The 19,772-nt window shown below is 39.8% G+C and overlaps 1 protein-coding gene across 4 annotated transcripts in view; it reads left to right on the top strand.

Moving 5' to 3' along the window:
- Positions 1–545: 545 nt before the first annotated feature.
- The window catches only part of LOC126918365 (lachesin-like), a 259,037-nt gene continuing 239,810 nt past the window's right edge, over positions 546–19,772 (top strand). For 3 of the 4 annotated variants that reach the window (XM_050726199.1, XM_050726198.1, XM_050726200.1), the window contains exon 1: positions 547–1,380. In XM_050726199.1, the coding sequence (XP_050582156.1) occupies positions 987–1,380 (394 nt within the window). In that variant the 5' untranslated portion in view covers positions 547–986. Of the gene's footprint in view, positions 1,381–19,772 lie in introns of all 4 variants that reach the window. The other variant, XM_050726201.1, reaches the window with a different exon arrangement.

Here is a 19,772-nt window from a genome sequence, read left to right as displayed (position 1 = left end):
TTTCGACTGTCCGGAGACGTCCTTTCTTTAGTTGTAGTCTCTCGGCTGGTCTGTTATAAATAGGATGGTCTGTCAGTGTACGGTCGCAGCCGCTCTCCAGACGAACCAAACAGGGAAAAGCACATTTTCCGCAGGAGGTTGAAATTAGCCGCGTTCTTGGCGGTTTCCTTTTCCGCCGGCTGTGCGGTGGCACGTTGCTCGCATGTTGAACCGGCGCGGTGTGTGCGCGTGTGAAACGTACCGCGAAAGTCGGGGTGGTTGGAAAAAGGGCGTAAGAGAGAGAAAGAGAAAAAGATAGAGAGAGGGGGAGAAAAAGCAAGAGACGCGGAGGCACGGGCGACGCTTTGGTCGAAACGGGTCGGGACTAAGAAAAGTCGAAAATCTTAATTCGGGGGCGGTACCGACTCCCTGATGCGATGGGCGGTGACTTCTAAGCGGCGATTGGCTTGCTTCGGTAAAGGGTGAGAGATCTCCTACGGGGGTGGAGGAGATATGCGCCGTGATGCCAGGACGTCGGCGTGTGCACGTCTGCCCGAACCGGCGGTCCCCTCTGTACTCGAGGACGCCAGTCGACGCCGGGCGTCCCGAGCGTACAGTCGGGGAACTGTCGTTGTCCTTTGACGATCGCGGGAACGTGCTTCGATCGTTCTTACATCCTGGTTGATCGAGGATCGCCTCGGTCGATTGGCCGCCGTCGCGTTCATTCTACTGGACGGAATCGTTGGTGAACATTGTAACTTACATTTTAGTTGTATCTGATTTCGGATGTAAAACTTGGAAGTGGTGAAGACGGAGGGTTCGATCGGAGCAAAGTTAATCGATGGCGCGCGTGTTTGTTCGTTTCGCTATCGCGTGTGACTGCTCTTAGGATGCGCTGGAGGGACGTGACTTTTTATAAAAGCTTGACCTAATCAAGAGGCGCGAGTCGACCGGAACTGTGGTTCCACCCTGGAACATCGCGAGTTCTCAACCTGTGATCCGTTTCGATGGAAGGTCGTTCGGAAGGGTCTTCTGGAGAACATTTCCGGTGGATGCTGATCGACGCTCTGACCGATAAATCGCTTTCAGATCCGAACGGGCGTGCGTGCGCGGACAAACATCGGTGTGGACCATTTCGCGAGTGGGAGGACGACCTTGAAAGTTCGTACGGGCTGCCGAAGGAAACGAGGGACTCTGTTGGTGTGTCTGTTCGTTGCGGATGCGTATCTTACGCGGATCGTGCTTGTGCTACCGGGTTCGTCAAGTTGCAGCCAAAAATACTGGTGCTTGTTAAGGGAAGCAAAGGAACGTCTTTCAATATCGTACCCAGGATGGCCACTATCTTCGTCGTCTTGTGCCTCCTGCTGCTAGACACTCGACCAACGGTTGCAGCTAACAATGGTAAGTGAATTTTTCATGTCTCTCGTCTTTTCTTTTTCTCAATATGTATCCAATGTTTTATTCTTGTTCTATGATACTCGAATATTATGATACTCTAATATTAAATATTATCATATCGCTTTATAATTTCTGACTTTTTCTGAAACATGCATACGATATATTTTTCAGTATTTACTTTTAGTTTATTTTTTCCTTTTCTAAGAAAAAATTGTATTCTGCCTTGCCTACCGCGAGCGGTCAATTTGACCGGCCGATAAAATATTTTAGTTACTCTTATAATAAATGTAATCAGTACAAAGAAAAGGCCGTCTTAAAGTCAGATGAAAAATAAAATCAATAATAACAAATCATAACTGTTACGCCCGTAGCTTTGTCATAAATCATAATCCATCCCTCGATCAAGATGGCCACCAGCTGTCAAGACATATCAATTCAGGCCCATAATAATCCTAACTACTATAAAATTTAGCATTTTTTACAGCCCATTGTTACAAACATCTTGAAAGTCTAGAAGTTTCTTAGCATTATCGCTCATTGCGATAAAACACGGGAAATGTGGGTTTTTCTTAACTTCAACTCGAGTAACCGTTGGCGGAGAAGTCAATATTTTCTTATAAATATCGTAGTCACAGACCAAATTGTTACTTGCTATCGACCTTTCGATCAGAATGCATCTCAGTTTGTTAGTCAATCAATCGACATTTAGCTTTGTTATCTCTAAAACTCAGACAGAAAGCATCTCAGAGCGTTTTGTGTAAAGTTGTTGTAAAAGGAAAAGTAAAGCATATCAAATTTGACAATAATTTTGTATTCCGCACTTGGTGTCATTCTGTGATAAATATTTACTCTAAAAATGTCAAGACTTTACAAAAAAAATTACAAAAAAAATAACGGACATAGAAGAAGACTGTTCAGTGTGCGATGAATAAGCAACTGAAAACGGCATGGAAACACATGAAAAACTATTTACAATCGAATCAGAGTTGAATATTATTTATAAATAAACGTTCGCATTCAGGGCAAAAAGGAAAGAAATTATCGTTGACACCAAAGAGTGAGACTGATGTAGGGAACCAACGTATCGAAACTGGGCCCGATGGGACAGTTTGGAAAGAAATAGATGCAAGTCCCAAACCTGGCAAGACATCAGTTTATAATATTTTTAGGGATATGCTAAACGGAATATAATGAAAGGACAAGTAAAGACGGCATTTTATCTTATCATTGATCATCGTATAAGGGATCATATAGTAAAATGTACGGAAGAAGAAGCATTTAGAGAATTGGGGACTAAGAGGGAGTTAGATGCAACAAAACCAGATGCATTTACTGCTCTGCTATATGCCTGCGGTGCATATCAGGCAAAGAATGTAGATATTTCGTATTTGTGGAATAAAATTTGCAGAGCTGCATTTTTTTCAAAAACAATGAGCAGGAATGACTGCTGAAATTATGAGGTTTATACGATTTGAGAAGAAGAACAAAAGAATCCAACGTTTACGAACCAATGAATTTGCGATGGTATCTATAGTAAGGGGCTGATTTATAGAAAATTCATAAAATTGTTATAAACCTGGTACATACATTACATTTATATAAAGAATCGCGGGAAAAACCCATGCAATAAAACTATCAACAAGTTCAGATTCATTACTATGAAAAACATGTCAAGTAAAAAATTGTAAAGGTTACAAAATTACGAAAATTTGTTTAACACGCGAGAAATATGTATGTGGTAAATATACGTTTGATAATAAGATAATTTGTAAAAAATGCAGCGAAGTTGAATAAGATATCTCTATATAAATAAAAGTGTGATTTTATTTAAATCTATAATTGAAATTAAACAAAAGTAAATTTTGACGAAATTTTATGAAAGTTTATCATTTTATATACATTTAATTATAAATTAACCATTATCTAAGTTAAATCATAAAAACTAATTACTTCTTTAATCATCGATCATTTTGACCGCATGCGGTAGGAATAGGTATACACGAAGTGTCGGCAGGTTTAGCTTTAAATATGGTTAAATTTGTGTAGAAGTTTGAAAGCGGTGAATTTGACCGACACTGGTAAGTTTAGTGTTAAACGCTTTATCAAATTTTGTTCACACGGTCATAATTTATAATTCACGATTAGTACCTCGAATTTATAAAAGCACGATACATAGTATCTAACTGTCGATGACATCAATTTTATTTCATATATTTCCATTGATTTCACATGAGCGAATAAAGTCGTACTTGAAAATCGTAATGCAATCGCTTTCGTAAGTCAGGCTAGATTATATTATCGTTTATTTCGGCTAGTGACGAAAAAATTAGCTGTTACTATTGCTTTTACAGATCGGTGGTTGATCAGTGTTGATCTATATCGTAAACTTCATCAGAATCGACGTATGAACGGTTCACTATATATTCTGTCCCTCTTATTCTCTTCGTACGCTATCCTGTACGTGCCTGTTGGAGCGGCGATTTAAACGCATATGGTCCGATCAGCGCGTAATCTCGGATTTCATTTTGGCTACGTTAAATCAGGAAACCGACAACAGCTAAAGTGTTCTAGGAAATTTAGCATGTCCAAATAACGCGCGTCAAAGCCGTTTTATCGACGAGAAATAAATGTCGCGATATCGCGCCAAATCGATAGCGATAAAAACAAAGTAGCCGTTTCAGTTAATCAACTGTTTCTTTTTTCCGTAAAAATTGAACCGGAATTCGGCGAACGCGTGAGTGAAAATTATTTAAACCGTGATTGTTTGATAAAGCTATAGAGTTGCGAAAGAAAAACGGTTGTTAAATTCATTTATTTCGAATAATTCTTTCAGAATTGTTTAGGATAATAAAATGTAAAATTCAATAAAAGGAATTCGCAGAAATTTATGAATTACGACTATCACATGGGAATATGATAAGTCTATTTTTGTTGATTTTTTTATTCTTAATTGTTAAATATCGAATGATTGAATCTTAAAATTATTGATGTGTAAAATACAGGAAATACGAATTATCGTGCTCTTCTCCCTCGTATCTTTATTAATTACCTTTGTGATTTTCATATCGCTGTTTTAAAATACAATAAGTTGGCTCTCCGTGACAGAAAGAGAAGAAAATAAAATTTGTAGTGCAATGGCATACAAACACCTCGTAAACAATAAAAAAGCTATCGCAAAAGCGGCTTTGAAAAATTACAATCCAAAATCGTTTACACCATACAGATTCGGATTTTCACGAAAAAAAGAGAGAATCCTTCTGCCTGTTAGGATCCATCCACGCGAGAATAAACTCATCGAGTGAATTCATGCGCGACTGCGACGTAAATCATTCATTCGAAGTTTTACGTATCTGTATCACGTATGATTTTTAGCGGGAGAACATCATGATGAATGACGCTATAAAAGTACACAGTCACGTATTAATGTCGCTGTTCTTCACGCGACCAAATATGTACTTCCACTCGTAAATATGCAATCAAACGTTAAGCACAGGAGAGTACAGCGCGAAAAAACGTGTGGAGCTAAGCTTAAATATTTGAACGACTCTTAATGACACGTGGAACACGTCCCACATGTTCGTAGAATTATTCAGACGCGCGAAATAGCACGCGTAAGATAGATTTACTCGCTGCTTTCTCTCGAGCTTGTTGAGATTAGTTTCCTTTTCGACGATCTTTAAAATTTTACGTCTTAGGCGTGTAACGAAACTTCCCTTTTTAAGTTTTCGCAGGATATAGAAGTACAAGATCTCTGGAATATTGGTCTTTCATCCTGAATCGTTTGTCTGCCGTATAAACATTCAAAGAGTTACACAGGCGATAATTCGATCCAGCCACTTTCGCACGTTAAATACATTTTGCGAACCGCGAAACAATCTCGACTGAAGTCCTTTGTCCTTGGACGTGTCGAGCAAAGCTCCTTTGTGTTCTTCGTCGCGTAGATAGTTCTCTTATGTTAGCGATGGTCATGGTCGCCTGTGAACGACACCTTTTCTCATAGCCGTCGTTTATGGCGAGTCTCGGCGTCGCAAGAAGCTCGTTTTGGTTCTAATACGAGGCCGGTGAAATTACACTTCAATGGCGAAATTGCGGCCGGGAATGAGCTACTAGGTCTCGCGCATTACTATGCATAATTCATAAGCGAGGCGTCGCGTCACAGCGGAACCACGATCGATAAATATTTTTTGAAGGCGGAACGATGTAAAAGTGCATGCAAATGAATTGGCCCTAATGTAGCTGTAGTACTAGATACTTATACGTCGTTCTAAGCACACCTCGGACACTTTCTTTGAGTAAGGTGGGCGCGCGTACGCCATCTCTCTTCATCCTGTAAGTTCGTGGGCGGCTTTTATTGTCTTACACGCGCGACGTACTTACGTTCAACTTCCGACAATTAACATTTTTTGCGGTCATAGGAACGCGAACCAGCGCACGAATAAATTCCGTGGTAATATAGCGGGCGTCAGCGACACGGTGCGGTGGTTCGTCATTTAAATCCACCTTCTGTTTTCCTCCCTTGCTATCTTTTCCCTCGCTCCCTTGCTCTCTTATTCCTGTTTCGCTTTTCGTCCTTCGTCCGTTTTGCTTTATCGTTTGTTTTCTCGTTTGTTTTCCATTTTGTTTCTCGTGTGCTTTGCTTCTCGATTCGCTTTCTCGTTGCGTTTCCGTATTCGTGGAACGATGATTTATTAACCGCCAGCAAAGAGAAACGCGGAAGCTGGCGTAGCAATTTTCGTGTTTGCTTGTCGTGCATGCGTTATTCACACGTTATCGAGTAATATGCGATACATTGTTTTCGCGACTATTTCATTGACGTGTGCTTCGCCGAGTCGAATTTGGCCTGGAATATCTGTATAGATTGACACGAATTACCGGAAGTAACATTGTTTTCCATTCGCGTTTTTCACCTGTGTTAATCTATGCATCAAAACGATCGATTTCGTCCGATGATCTTTCGTTCCACGCGTTTACTCCTTCGTAGGTACTTGCCAATTTGATTCTGCTGAAATTATTCTAATCGAAAATGAATATCTCGGGAGATCTCGTAAATATCTCGTAACTTGATTTTTATTGGTGAATGTATATCAAAGCTCATTCTTCAAATATCATGATTGTTCGGTGGTCGCGAATTGAAAGAACTTTAGCGAAATAATGCGCATATATCGGACGTATTTCGTATCGTCAATAGCATCTTTGACGTCTTCCAAATGCAATCGTTTTTATGACTGTTTCACCGACTATATTGTTGGTTTTTGAAGTCAGAACGTAGAGATACCATTATTATCCCTGCTGACCGCCGATCGAATGCGGATTTTATGCGGTGATTATTCAATTCCCGTGCTACTATTCTCTTGTATGCTCAATTTCACTGGGACGGAGCGAGAGAATTGAGCAACCGGAATACGAGAGAATAGATAGTTTCGAGAACAGATACATAATATGGAAAACCTCTCATTGTCTTGGTATCAGATCTCACGATGGCCGACGAGTAAAATCGTTTCCAGGATCAGTTCGGCCGCTTTGTCAGCGTACATTTAATACGTTTAAGTAGGTAGACTCGGTCTATACGAGTTCTCCCTATTCGTTGCACGGCATTATCTAATTTCGATGAATTATTGTAGGAGTTTGATAACAAACGTCGGCTCGCGGGTTGGACCATGAGCATACATCTCTACTTCGGAATCTATTCTTAAGTTTGCTTATCTCGCCCACTCTCTTTTCATCCTTATTCGTTAAGTCCTCGTTCACGTTCCGTTCCTTTTTGTATCTTGCGCCTATAACAGTTTCTTCGAGTAGCTATCGTTTCCCACCCTCCAACGAATCTCTCCATGGAATTATCTCATCGCCCGAGGGTTGCCATCTGTTTCGCTGAGGGAGCACACCCCTAATTAGGTACAGCGACAGTTGTAAGCGCGTTAAATCTAATATCAATATCTAATGTGGCTCGTCGACGCATGCGCTCTACGTGGCAAAAATATTAACGATTTCTATACATATGGAACACTTATTTGTCATTCACGACACGACCCGTGAGTTGGTTTAACTCATAGATAATCGCGGACATCGCATGGCCAAAGGGAAAATATTTCGATGTTACGCCGGATTTACGACGAATGGAACTCGTACTCAGGGCTTAGGAACATTTAGAGACGAAGGGCTATCCGATGATCTGACTGTTATGATTTTCTTTCTGGTTTGTTTCGCGTAGGGTTCCTTCGTAGCTGCTCTCGGCGTTTATGTAATACGATTTAGGTTTTGGAAATACAAACACGAGCAGAAAGATAGTTTCTATTTAATGTGAAGCGTCTTAGACGAAATAATTATTATTATTTTCTTTCTGTTTCTCTTAGTTTGAATTTAGAAAGAATGTTGCTCTTGCGTATCTACGTTAGCTTAAATTAAACTATACTGACGTGTGAAATATTACGTTATCTAACTTTTCAAGGAGAAAATTGCTTATAAAATTGCGAGAAGTTCGCGGAACGTTTATTGTGGTATTTGAGACGCAATATTCGAATTCGATCGCAACATTCTCATTACGTTTACGTTTCCATAAGTTGGATTAATCTAATGCCGTTCTTCGTCGAGAAACGATCGGAAAAAGAAACGTAACGACGACTGGGATTTTTCGCTTGGCCTCTAAATATTGTAAAATGCTAAAAATACAGAGATGCGGGCCAGCTGTGGTACGGATTATCGTACTTTTCTCTTTGCGCACGTACACGTTCTTGAATATTCATCTGTTCTCATCCGATTATCGTGAAATATCTCTGTTTCGGCTCGCTTTTACCTTATGTTAGAAGATAAACGGTCAGATAAAAGAGGGTGAAAACTCATGACTGAATAACGTAATTCTTTTTTTCTGTTTGTGCTGATTACAACGCGAATTACAAACCGAAGACAAGATGATCAAAGAGTCCGTCTAATTGATTATACGTGGATTGTCTTTCTTTAATGTTGAGCGAGCAGTTGGTAAGCAAACAAAAGCCACGCAATTTTGTTCAGGTATAATGGGAATTCTTTAACTTGGGATTCGATATCGTACCTACTTTAAATATAACGAACAGGTTTGTTCAGGCTGTTTACACGTTAAAGCTGAACTTTTTGTTGGAAAACTTTAACAGCATCGCAGATTTGAATGGGATTTACCTTGGTTCTTCGAGGGCTAATCCCTCGTCATGAAATTACTTTTTTTTATTGTATAATCGGATGTCGTCTACTGTATATATATATATATATATATATATATATATATATATATATTGTACGATTAATAATTCTACTCTAGAATTCTAGAAATTAATAATTTCTACAATTATTGAATTTCTATAAATATTATTGGTCATGATGCTCGCTTTTTATTTTAGAACTTTGTGCATATACACTAGTTTAGCAGTTTGGTAATTGTGAGCTAAAGTTATATTGTATTGTATACGCTTTGGAGAAACGTAGTCTGTATTCATGGGTTTAATACTCGGCGTGTGTTAGGTTATGTCAGAAATTTGTCAAGTCAATCTAACTCTCGAATTCTCTCGTAATTTATGTTGCCATGATAATTTTATTATTTCTATAACATCAAACTAATAGAAGTTATTAAGATAATAACTATTCAGTGTGTGTCAATCATGGTTTGTAATATATCAATTCTCAAAGGGACAATTGTCCCACGTAATGTTGTTCCATACAATCGATGTAGCAGTTATTCGATTCGAGCAACGCATTCTACGATCGTTCTAGTTATTTTCGTCGCGGATTATACGCACTTCTTCGGACAATAACGCGTTCTCACAATATATCGGTATTAATATTACAAAAATTGCAGTTTCGCGAAGCGTTCCTACCCTCGATCAAAAGTTAGGGACACAAACGCAGTCGATCAAATGAGATACACATTGGAATCTTCAGCAACGGCCCTGCGTTATTGGCATGAAGTGTACAACAGCCGTCTCGCGTGTCCGTACATGCGTTTACAGCGAACGCAATCCCTCTTATTGGGGGTGGAACGACCGAGTCGGGAGGAGGGAGGTTTGCAGACGGTAGAGGGTATATACGCTAGTGGGATTCTCGTAGTGAGGACCCTTCGGGGATTCTCGCTTCATGCATTTTATATTTCGTCGGACTTTGATTCCTAGACGGACCATGTGGCCCATGGGAGTAATCCTTAATCTTTGATCGGAAATTATCTTTGATCATGGTTCAGTCATCGGACGTTCTTTCACCTTTTCTTCTTATTCCGCGTCTCTGTTCTCCCTTGGGTCTGGAATGAGTGCCCATTCCACCCGCTGCTTGTATTCCAGCACGGGGAAACGTCGGTGAACGAGGACCGGGAACGGGGACACGCAGACAATGGGGAAGGAAGCCTCTGGTTGGTGGAACCTCTTAATCTCGTATCTTATAAAGTCCCGGAGTGGATACGCGCGGACTTCGTAATGCAGACAATTTTCGGAGGAGCGAGGAGGCGATACTTTCCCAGAGCGAGGCGTGTCGTTTCCGGACCGGATTTACAGAGTTTATATCGTGCCGCGCCGCGTGCAACCCGGTTAGGATACGTGATGGATCCTGATATGTTGCGGCTGCTCTTTGGTAGAAATCGGGCACCAATATCGCCAACTTTATTACTCGTTTAGGCTTAGTAACTTTAGAGCGGTCGTTTTATCCTCGTCGTGTTTATTGCGTTCTTTCTCTCGTTGCTCTCCTATTTCATTCTCGTCAAAATTTAAACTTATATCTTATAATCATCTTCTTACTTTTCCATCACCCATAAAAATAATCCATAAAATAGTTTTCACGCATCGCACAATACTGACAATTTATACCACTTCGTGAATTTCAAAGTAGAACGCGTCGACGCCTCTAAATCGATAAAATTTCATATTTTCGTTTACCGAGGATCTCATTCTCCTCGTAAACCCTGTTATCCAGTTCTACACTTTAAACTCCGAAATACTTTAGCCAAGTAAACGCATCGATCGAGTACAGAGCTAAAAGTCACAGGAAGAATCAAACGGCAATGCTTGTAAATCGTGGAAAGTGCGCGTATCCTAAGACCCGTTCGTCTTCGAGTGGCGAAATGATTTTCCATTACCATTCGACGGGACTCGAACGGAGGAAACTCGACGGCAGCCCATATCTGTTTCCCATTCGAGTTTCCCGATTCCGTAGCCGTAAACATCAGCGGATCTCGCTGTAGAAGCACGACCACCTCTCCGCATTTCGGCGAGCGTTGTTGAATCGGATTCAAAATAACGGCACACTCGAAATAACGTCGTTTTCGCCGCTATCGCCCAAGTCGATCCACTTTCCTCTCTTTCTCTCTCGTTATCTTCCGCTTCTCGTCCCTGGTTCCGTGAATCTTGAATACGTTGTTTACAGTGACTGTCGTCGACCAGTCTCGGTGTCTTTAATCTGTTTGCGAAATACTTGCATCCATGGCGTGACAAAGCTACATGATCGAGAAAAAGGAAGAAAAAAAGAGAAGAATCGCAGAAGGGTGGAGAAGAAGAAGTGTGTGTAGCTCTCGAGAAGAAATCCTCGCGCGGACGATCTCAACTCGGCTTACCAAGTTGGCGAAATACTTGGGGGCTTTCTCATCCTCTCGTTTCCTCTTTCCCGTTCGCTTACTTCCGCGTACAGTCTTCCACCCTTGCGCCTCTGTTGACCAGCAGTCTCTCCTTCGTTTTATCCGTTTTCCTTCCTATCGTTTTAGTCTTTCTTCTTGTGTGTGTATATGTTTTTTTTTTTTTTTGTTTGTCGTTGCTTTGCCCGCCACACTCCGATTGCGTACGTGCGGCTAGAAAGCTTCCAGTTTCTCCTTCTTTGGGGATACCCCCGGCTCAACTGACTGTCGGGTACCTCAGAATCTTTGAAGTTCTTTTAGTCTCCAGTTGCTGTCTCTACGTCCTTCTTTGTTTTTCTTCCGGAGGCTTTTCAGTTTGGGCTGGATTCGTTTCTTTGTTTCACTTTGACGTTACGCGTTCTTGTTTGACTTGGAACTAACCGTGTGTATTTGCGAGAAACTTGATCCGAACGTACCTTGGCTGCTTTCGTAGATAACTTCGAATTGTTCGATTAGCTTTTATCATGATAGACGGACGAAAATAATAGCTGATTTAGCATTCCATTCGAAGATTCAGGATAACGATAAAAGTTTCTGCGCGCGATTATTTATGATTTATTTATAGAGGTATTTCATAATTTTACAAAGATTTATGGAATAATATTCTCCTTAAAATTACGTTCTGGTTGAAATAAAAATTTATTTCTCATCCTTACCCGTCGTCAAAGTAAAATTTCAATGATAACAGTCGGCAAATAATTAAACACTGCCATCGTGGTCCAATAACAGCGTAAAAGATTGTATCACGAAATTGCGACGATATGAAACATCATGACGGCAGCATTACAGTTTCTTCGTCCACAAAGTACATCCAATTTAAAATAAATTTCCAGAAACCTCAGTGAAGTCTGTTAACAAAACTGCTGAATATTTTCACAGAGGTAATCACTCGTAAAATTATAATTCCTCCAGTCTTCGCGCCCAACTTCCTCGCTTTCTTCCTTTGTATTTTCTTATATTCGTTTCTCTATTATTCATTCTATACTATGTTTACTCTGTATACTTTCGACTGTTTACGTCATCCGAAAACTGCGTGTTAACAACAAACGACGTTCATTGTTAGCAATTCCAATTAAGTAGTTTATTCGCCATAAAAAAAAAAAAATCGAATTAAAAAGTAGGCATGCTATTATAAATTATCAGTCTCTCGCGATTTTCCTTTTACTTCTTTTTTTTAAGAGCTTTAACGATCTATGGTTAGTCGACACTCTATTTCATTTAAAAATCTCTGGTTCTAATCCCTCTCCTCGTAGAACGAAGTCTGGTCCCGTTAGTTCGCCACAAGATGAGTCGAATTGAGCAAAAGGTCTGTGGGGAATCTTCGAACCCAGTCTCCGAGTGGTGCAGCAATTTATTGGCTCTGTGAAAGCACGCAAGTGTTCTCCGGTCGTCATTCACTTTCTTGAAGAGTTATGTTTAAACGAGAGAGAAAACTTGTGTCCCCGGGTGCTCGAATATTATTTACAGTTCCATCCGGACCCGGTCGATGTTTGCAGTTCGAGTCCTTTGAATCGTACCTATGTATTTAATGTCGTTACATTGAAATTTCATGAAGTCTCTTTGAGGGTTCCGATTACATGGCTCTATACAGGCTGACCAATTAAAATATGTAGATGCCGCGCAAACACGAACCGCCCGCCTATCGAGTTCGTTTTATGAATCGATGAGCTTCGAGGGTGTTGCCGAAAGCGCAAACATTAAACACGTTATTTGTTTCTCGCCCAAAATTTTGTTATTTTACAGCAAGCTTTTAATATTTTAAAGATCGAGTTGGTGTTTAGAGAGAAATTAAGGGAAACACGTCGCGTGTCTTTGTCCTTAATTAAAATCTGAGAAATTCGACTGATTCTAATTTTGAAATTTATTCGAGAAAGTTGCACTATCTATGGTGACGTGGTCGAGAAACGATATTTTTTCATATAAAAATACCTATCGGTAAAAGCGGGGATTAATTTTTTTGACCAATTGGAAACCGTCAGCGGTACGTTTTTAATTTATAAAAAGCTACTACGTAGCGGGAATTAAATTACGAGGGATCATGATGAAACAAAAAGTAGCGGTAGCAGTAACGACGGCGCGACGGAGGTAAAGTATAACGGTTGACAAACATTAGGACGACGAAATGAAATTTATCGGGACAAAGGGCACACGGTTAAAGCAATTACAAGAACGGGGCGTGACGTTTATAATTCGCGTCTCGAAAGCCGCTTACAAGAAAACCATTGATGCCGGTGGATTTATTAATTACACGCCATCTCCAGTCCGCCTCTTTTGTCTCGAATCCCGCCGCCGCCTTCGTCGTCGTCGTCGTCGTCGTCGTCGTCGTCGTCGTCGTCGTCGTTGTCGTTCCTCTGTGGCGACGCCGAGCTAGTCGACACAATTTAACATTTCTTCCAATCCGTGAAAGTCGAAGTACAGATCGCGAGATATTATACCGGCTTGAGGATATAATTCTTATTACGTCGTAACAGTTGGGACGGGGTTTTCGGGCAAAGGTAGTGGAAAACTGCCGGCGTTGATGATGGAAAACAGAGGGAGAAAGACCATGGAACGAGACTTTCCTTTGAAGGTTGCCGCCTCGGTGCAATAGCCGTTTCTAAGAGGGCAAAAAAGTATATTAATTGGCGTTGCGTTGCGGTGTTATTAAATTCTTATGGAAATACGAGTACGGCACAAGGCAGGATTATAAACTTCGCTATTGCGTTATAAAATTTAAATAATTTCGAGTTCCCAAGCACGGTGTACGAACCATTGAACATACCGCCTCTTCTCGTTCCACGCATTTTTCACGATAGTAAGAGTCGATCGGACGATCGAAAACAGACCAGCGAAAGATTGAACGAACGAACGAGAAAAAGCAGGGAAAAGCTTGGGATTAAGGCAAGTTACACCAAGTAGCCGCGGAATACCGTAGAGACAGATACAAGCTTTAAAGGTACATGGCTGCAATCAGATATTCAAATCGTGTTTACTAAATCAGACTTCTCTTCGGGCTTCCTCCACCTTCTGTATTTTTTCTTTCTCTCTGCTCTACTCTTTTTCTTTTACTCTCCCTTATCTCTTGCTTCCGTTCCCTCGGTTCCCTTCTCCCATTGCCTCTTCTCTTTTTTCTTTCTCTCTTGCCGTCGAGTTAACCGATAAGTTTGCTTCTGTCTGTCAGTACGATGCTGCTTGCTGCCGAGTTAACAATTCGGTTAGAAAGTTAGAGACCGTTGCTCCCATCCCCCTCTTTTTACGGCGCGCGATCTTTTCGGCGACGGACAGTTCGATGGTCTTCTACTTGAAAGAGATTGCCCTCTCGTTACGAGTCTGGCGGACGTTGGACTTCGTGCCACGAGTGAAAATCACAAAATTCGACGATTCTTTGGTCTTCCAGCGGAACAGGGGAACAACGAGCTACGTGTTGAATTTCAGTCATGATTAGACGAGGGACGGAAGCTTTTGTTACGTCATGAATTTAGATAACGTGTACGTGAAATTTGATTTTAACAGACGTACATATGCATATAAAATAAAACAGATGTTGGATGTAAAAGAAGGAAATATAAAATCTTTCGCTATAATCGAAAAAAATCAAGTGCCTCTTTCTAGATAAAGCACTATTAATTAGCTTTGTGAATAGTCTTATAAAATTTCGATGTCAAGGTTCATTATCGTTTTATGACATAATTTTTCTCAAACTCTAAAAAAATTAATTCTCGTCGCGATTCAATCGTTTCAGTCATTCTTCTTTCAATTTGCAAGCGATGAAAACTTTCTTTTTTACGAGCCGTGTCGTAAAACATCCTCCGAATCGCTGGCATAACACAGTCGCGTAGCACGTTTTCTTTCCTTCGAAATTGAGCTCTTTTTTTATTCGAAAATAAGCGCCGATTCATATTTTTTTTTTCTTTTTTGGCTATGGGATTAAATAATCCAGGAACATAATTTACACGTGGTGCCAGACTCTTCCAGTATTAACAAAAATTATCTTTTGATTAATCTTCCGCTAGGGGTGTACAGATATTCGCGTCACGAATCTTATAGATATAGTTAGAAGGGATCTATCCCTTCTCATTGAAACACTCACCCTTAACGTACAAGGCTACCCTCGATGGTAGCGTGTTTATCTCGCCCCTTACCCCTCTTTTATGGCAAAAGAACTTTCCTTAACGACGATCGTTTAGAAATCTGTCGCGTGTCGTTAAATTGGAACAAAGTTCGTTTTTATTTTTAATAAAATGGTTAAGCGATAAAAAACACCACTGAATTTCTGTTTAAAGATTATTTTAACTATAATATTTAATGTCTTTGTCTTTCTATTTGCTATGTTTTTACAACTTTCTCTTATATAATATCATGATTCCTTTTATATTATTAACGAATTCGTATACTTCTGTAACTTATCAACACACGTAAAATTCCTGTTTTATTTCGTAAAATCAAACAAGGTTGATTTGTTTCAAATTTTTTCAAGGTTGTTATTAATAATTATACAAGTTGAATTTTATCTGCATGGTCTGCAGTTTCAATAATAACACAGAATCCTCTTAATGAACTCGATAAACATTAAAATGTACGTAAAATTATCTGCAAAATCAATTTAACCCACAACATTGATTGTACTAAAATATTCATATTTAAAGAAGAGATAACAGGCGTATATTAAAATTATATCCTAAACACGCATAAAAGATTCAAACTTTTTCTCTAGAAAAATGGTACCGAAAAATAATAAGGAAAGAAATACATATTTCTCCTGTAAGTTAGAATCTCTAAGTGGCAATGACATAAACGCATAGATGCAAAACTACTCGATCTCTCAAAGTTGGACACTTTACATGGATCCTATCCTCTCATCGGGCCCGTGATGTGTTTCCCTTTTTTTTTCCGTATTCCCGAGAAGTCAGGCTAACTTATAAATATGATAATACTCAGGGAGACCAAGCAGCAGTCACGAAATAACGCCTTTCGAGTTTGGTCCTTCACATCCTCCTCCTGGCCCGGTCTCTTGCTTCGTTGGAGGATTCACCCTTATCGAACGTCAGGCGTTACCCGGAGTCGCGTCTTCCTTCACCGCTTTACGATATTGGAAATCCGAAAATGCGAATTAAAGTCCGTCCTCTTCTTTCCCCGTCCCCCTGTTTGCACCCTCGAACCACCCTACTTCTCTCCGGTTTAAGGGGAGGTGGATATGTACCGATGCAGTCACCGTCTGCGCTCACCGTCCACACAGAAGGAAGAAATGCGTGTAAATTGTTGGAGGCTGGAAGCCATGTGAGACGGCGACTCCTCGGTTGTTCGCAAATCGAATTCACTTCGGTTACGCGGTAATCGAAATTCGGTAGTTTGCTGCGTCTGCTTTCCAATCGGTGCTTTGCTTCACAATGATTTCTGGTATTGCTTTTAAAACGATCGTAGGCAGTGGCAGTAGACTCTTGAAAAGTCTTAACCGAGCTTGCGAATAATAATTTGCACACGCGACAGCGGAATTAAAGGATCGCAAAAATTTTGGTCGAAAAATTGCCATTTATGAATCAATCATTCAACTTTGGATACGACAGCGACGACTAGAATTCGCTTCACGAACGATATGTAATTAGTAGAGCATAAATAAAAAGCAAGCTTTCCAATTTACATCTTCTTTCTTCGTTTATTGTTAAGTTGGACAGCTTCGATGATTTGTCACGTACAAGGTGCAAGCTTTTGTAATATTATCGAGGTTGCATAATTAACGAAGACAAAGACCGTGTTTGCTATGCGACCGTGAAACTAATTAGTCTGAGAGCATGTTAAACTCGCGTAAAGGCGTAACAGGTAACTGGAATTATTGTCGTCGATGTCGTGGTTAAGAATCTCGGTTAATTACGCCATACACGGTAAGCATTTTCCACGGTGTACGTTATTTCAAATTACGTATATTCAGATACATATACTTTTCTCACCGAGTTCGTACCCATTCATTTTCGTTGTTGTCACTTGTTAATAACATTCGAATAATTCACGCGGAGAAAATTTAATTAACTGAGGGAAAAGTAAATAATATACATTTCGAACAGTATTTAATGTCTATACAAGCAAAGATTAGATTTAAAATACATGTTTACATGCATTTTAGCGGAAACGGAATTTTTTATATATTGTAAAAAATCTTACAGCTAACTTTATCCCAAAGTCTATTTCCTTAACTTCGAGCCAGCTGCGAAATAAACCCACCTTCTCTTCATCCTCTTGAGATTCGTTTCCTAACTAAATCAATTGAAGTTTTCCCTTTAACATTCCAACGCGAAGAAAAACTTCCATATAACAGAGATCAGCTCTCTATATAATGTTCGATAACAATACAAAAAATCTATCCTGAACCTTATTTACATTTATAATATCATTAAATGTTGCTTTCCTACAAAATGTATTAAAAAGATCGTCATTCTGTAGTATGTCATCAAACCAAACTAAATATTAAGGACGCAGGAAATAAAATACATATTTATGGGAACGACGGACAGCAGAAGCACACGATCGATTCGATCATGCTTCCTCGAGACTCTGTGGCGGAATGTAGTCGAGATGGGGATGCAGAGAAACCGCGAACAAGGGTTTCCCTGACCGAAGCTAATCCTCTGTAGGTAAGCCAAATGTAGTCGGAAACAAGCCACGGACTTTGCATCATCGTTCTGTGTCCTAGTTCGAGGTCGGATATGCTGATCTTGTCGACACCGCGTGTTGCCGTTACGGTTCATTGGCTATGAATAACGAAAGATATTTCTGAAAAGAAGCAAGAAGAAGTTACTGTCTATTTGCCAGACTTTTGCACTTTTACATTTCAATTTCATTTAAACATAGTTTCTATTAGTACTAATGGTAAGCGATGAAACGTTTGTTCGAATTGCGAATATTCATAAACATCTTAATTCAATCGTTCGCCACTTCGACGCATGACTTTAGTAAAACGAAAATTCATTCGCAATCTTTCCTTTAGATTATTGTAACAAACACTTTGTGAATAAAACCTGGTAACAAAATGTAAAACGAAAATCAAAATTTCAAGCAAACCGATTTTGATACGAACAATTAAGAAAATTGTTTGAATTATTTCCCTTGATCGATACTCATTTCTTCGAACGGAATTATCATCGATGTTTCAACAAATGCGTGTACACACAAGATAGGTCGCCGCTGGGGTGTAAAGATCTCGAGCGCATTTTCCAAGCATACATAGAGGGTTGTGGTTGTGGCGATCCTTTGAATGCGCCATCGACACGGTAAATACAAATAGCGGTGGGCTCATTAGAATAATTATCCATGCTTGTCCACGTTGGCGGACGGCGACGACTTCTAATTAATCCGAGTACTTCACTATGGAAATTAATTCAAGAGTATATCGGCCTCCTTTCGCGGTGGCACCTTTATAAGTTCTCCCTAAGGTAGTGTAGGTCCTGCACCAGCAGCTGCTCTTCGTATGGAATATTTACGGACCACGGTTTCATTCGTGCAACGTCGTTTAGCATATCACTAGGATCATCGTTTGAACGCCAGCGTTAAACCTAGCGTTTCAAAAGTGGCTCTGATTTTTTCCTTTTTATTCTTTATTTCATGACACTAGTCTTCGCTTTATAATACAAACGATAAGTCGTTGTCACTCGTTCTTAATTTTTAAACAAGGAAACAGCAAACACAAACAAGGAAGGAGGAAAGAGCATACACGCGAGAATAATGTTCTGGCGTTTCACGACTCTTTCGAATTGATTAATTTAATATAGATCGAAGAAATAATTTAGAACGCGCAAAAGTACGTGCTTTTACTACGTTTTAATATTTGATTAAATTTGAAATTTTATAGCTGTGATTAATCTAGATTTCCTTGCAGATCGGAACTACCTATCTAAGCTACTTCTATACAACATCCCGTGAGGAACGATAATCAATTACCGAGGTCGATAAGAATTCACTTATTTCAGGAGAATTTCCAAATGTTGCAACAAAAATCGTACCACTAAAATCCATTCTATTCCATAACATATTTAAATGTCTCTTTTGTTCTTTACTTGCACATTTACTTTTCAGGTTAATTATCATAGGAAAAAAGAATATAAAAATGACAAGAATAATGAACAAAAGAAAAAACAACTTTTTATTTTATCGCGTTACAGAAAGCTATTTAATAAATTTATTAAACATCTTGTTATATAACATTATGGCATTATCTTAAATTTAGTCTTAAAATTCATATGTCTTCGGAACTCACTGGAATACATTATTAATATTAATGGAAAGGAATTATTTAGAAAATTGTTCGTTAATGTTGCATCTAGAGCAACTATATGCGCTCGAACGCGGCCGTATAACCAAGTGCACAGTCACAGGTCGTTCGTCACCGCGGACGAACGTAATCCTTCCTTTACCGTTCATTTCAATTTCATTAGTCGGTCTATATGAAGTCCTGCACTCGCAGTTGTAATATTCTCCTCGGCTGAAATAGCCACGATCCCCACTCTATTTATTCACCCGCGTAATTCACAACCGGAAGGTGGCCATCGACCGGAAACGCATACACGGATGTGGCCATTGTTATCCGACCTCGCGTCAGGATGCCCCACACCATCTCTAACAGCCACCAATCACAACCTTACACGTCCTCTCGTACGTTCTGCTTATTTTTAGAAGATTCGTACGAAATATCAATTCGTCCTGGACGTTAACGATCTTTCATCTTATTGTTAGTCGAGAACGTTTCGTTCTCCCGTTTCCAGATTTAAACGTAGTCTGATAGCAGAGCGTTTCGTACAATTAGAATTACTCG

Source organism: Bombus affinis, chromosome 7 (assembly GCF_024516045.1).
Source record: "Bombus affinis isolate iyBomAffi1 chromosome 7, iyBomAffi1.2, whole genome shotgun sequence".
NCBI lineage: Eukaryota > Metazoa > Arthropoda > Insecta > Hymenoptera > Apidae > Bombus > Bombus affinis.
This window is presented reverse-complemented; position numbering and strand designations above follow the sequence as displayed.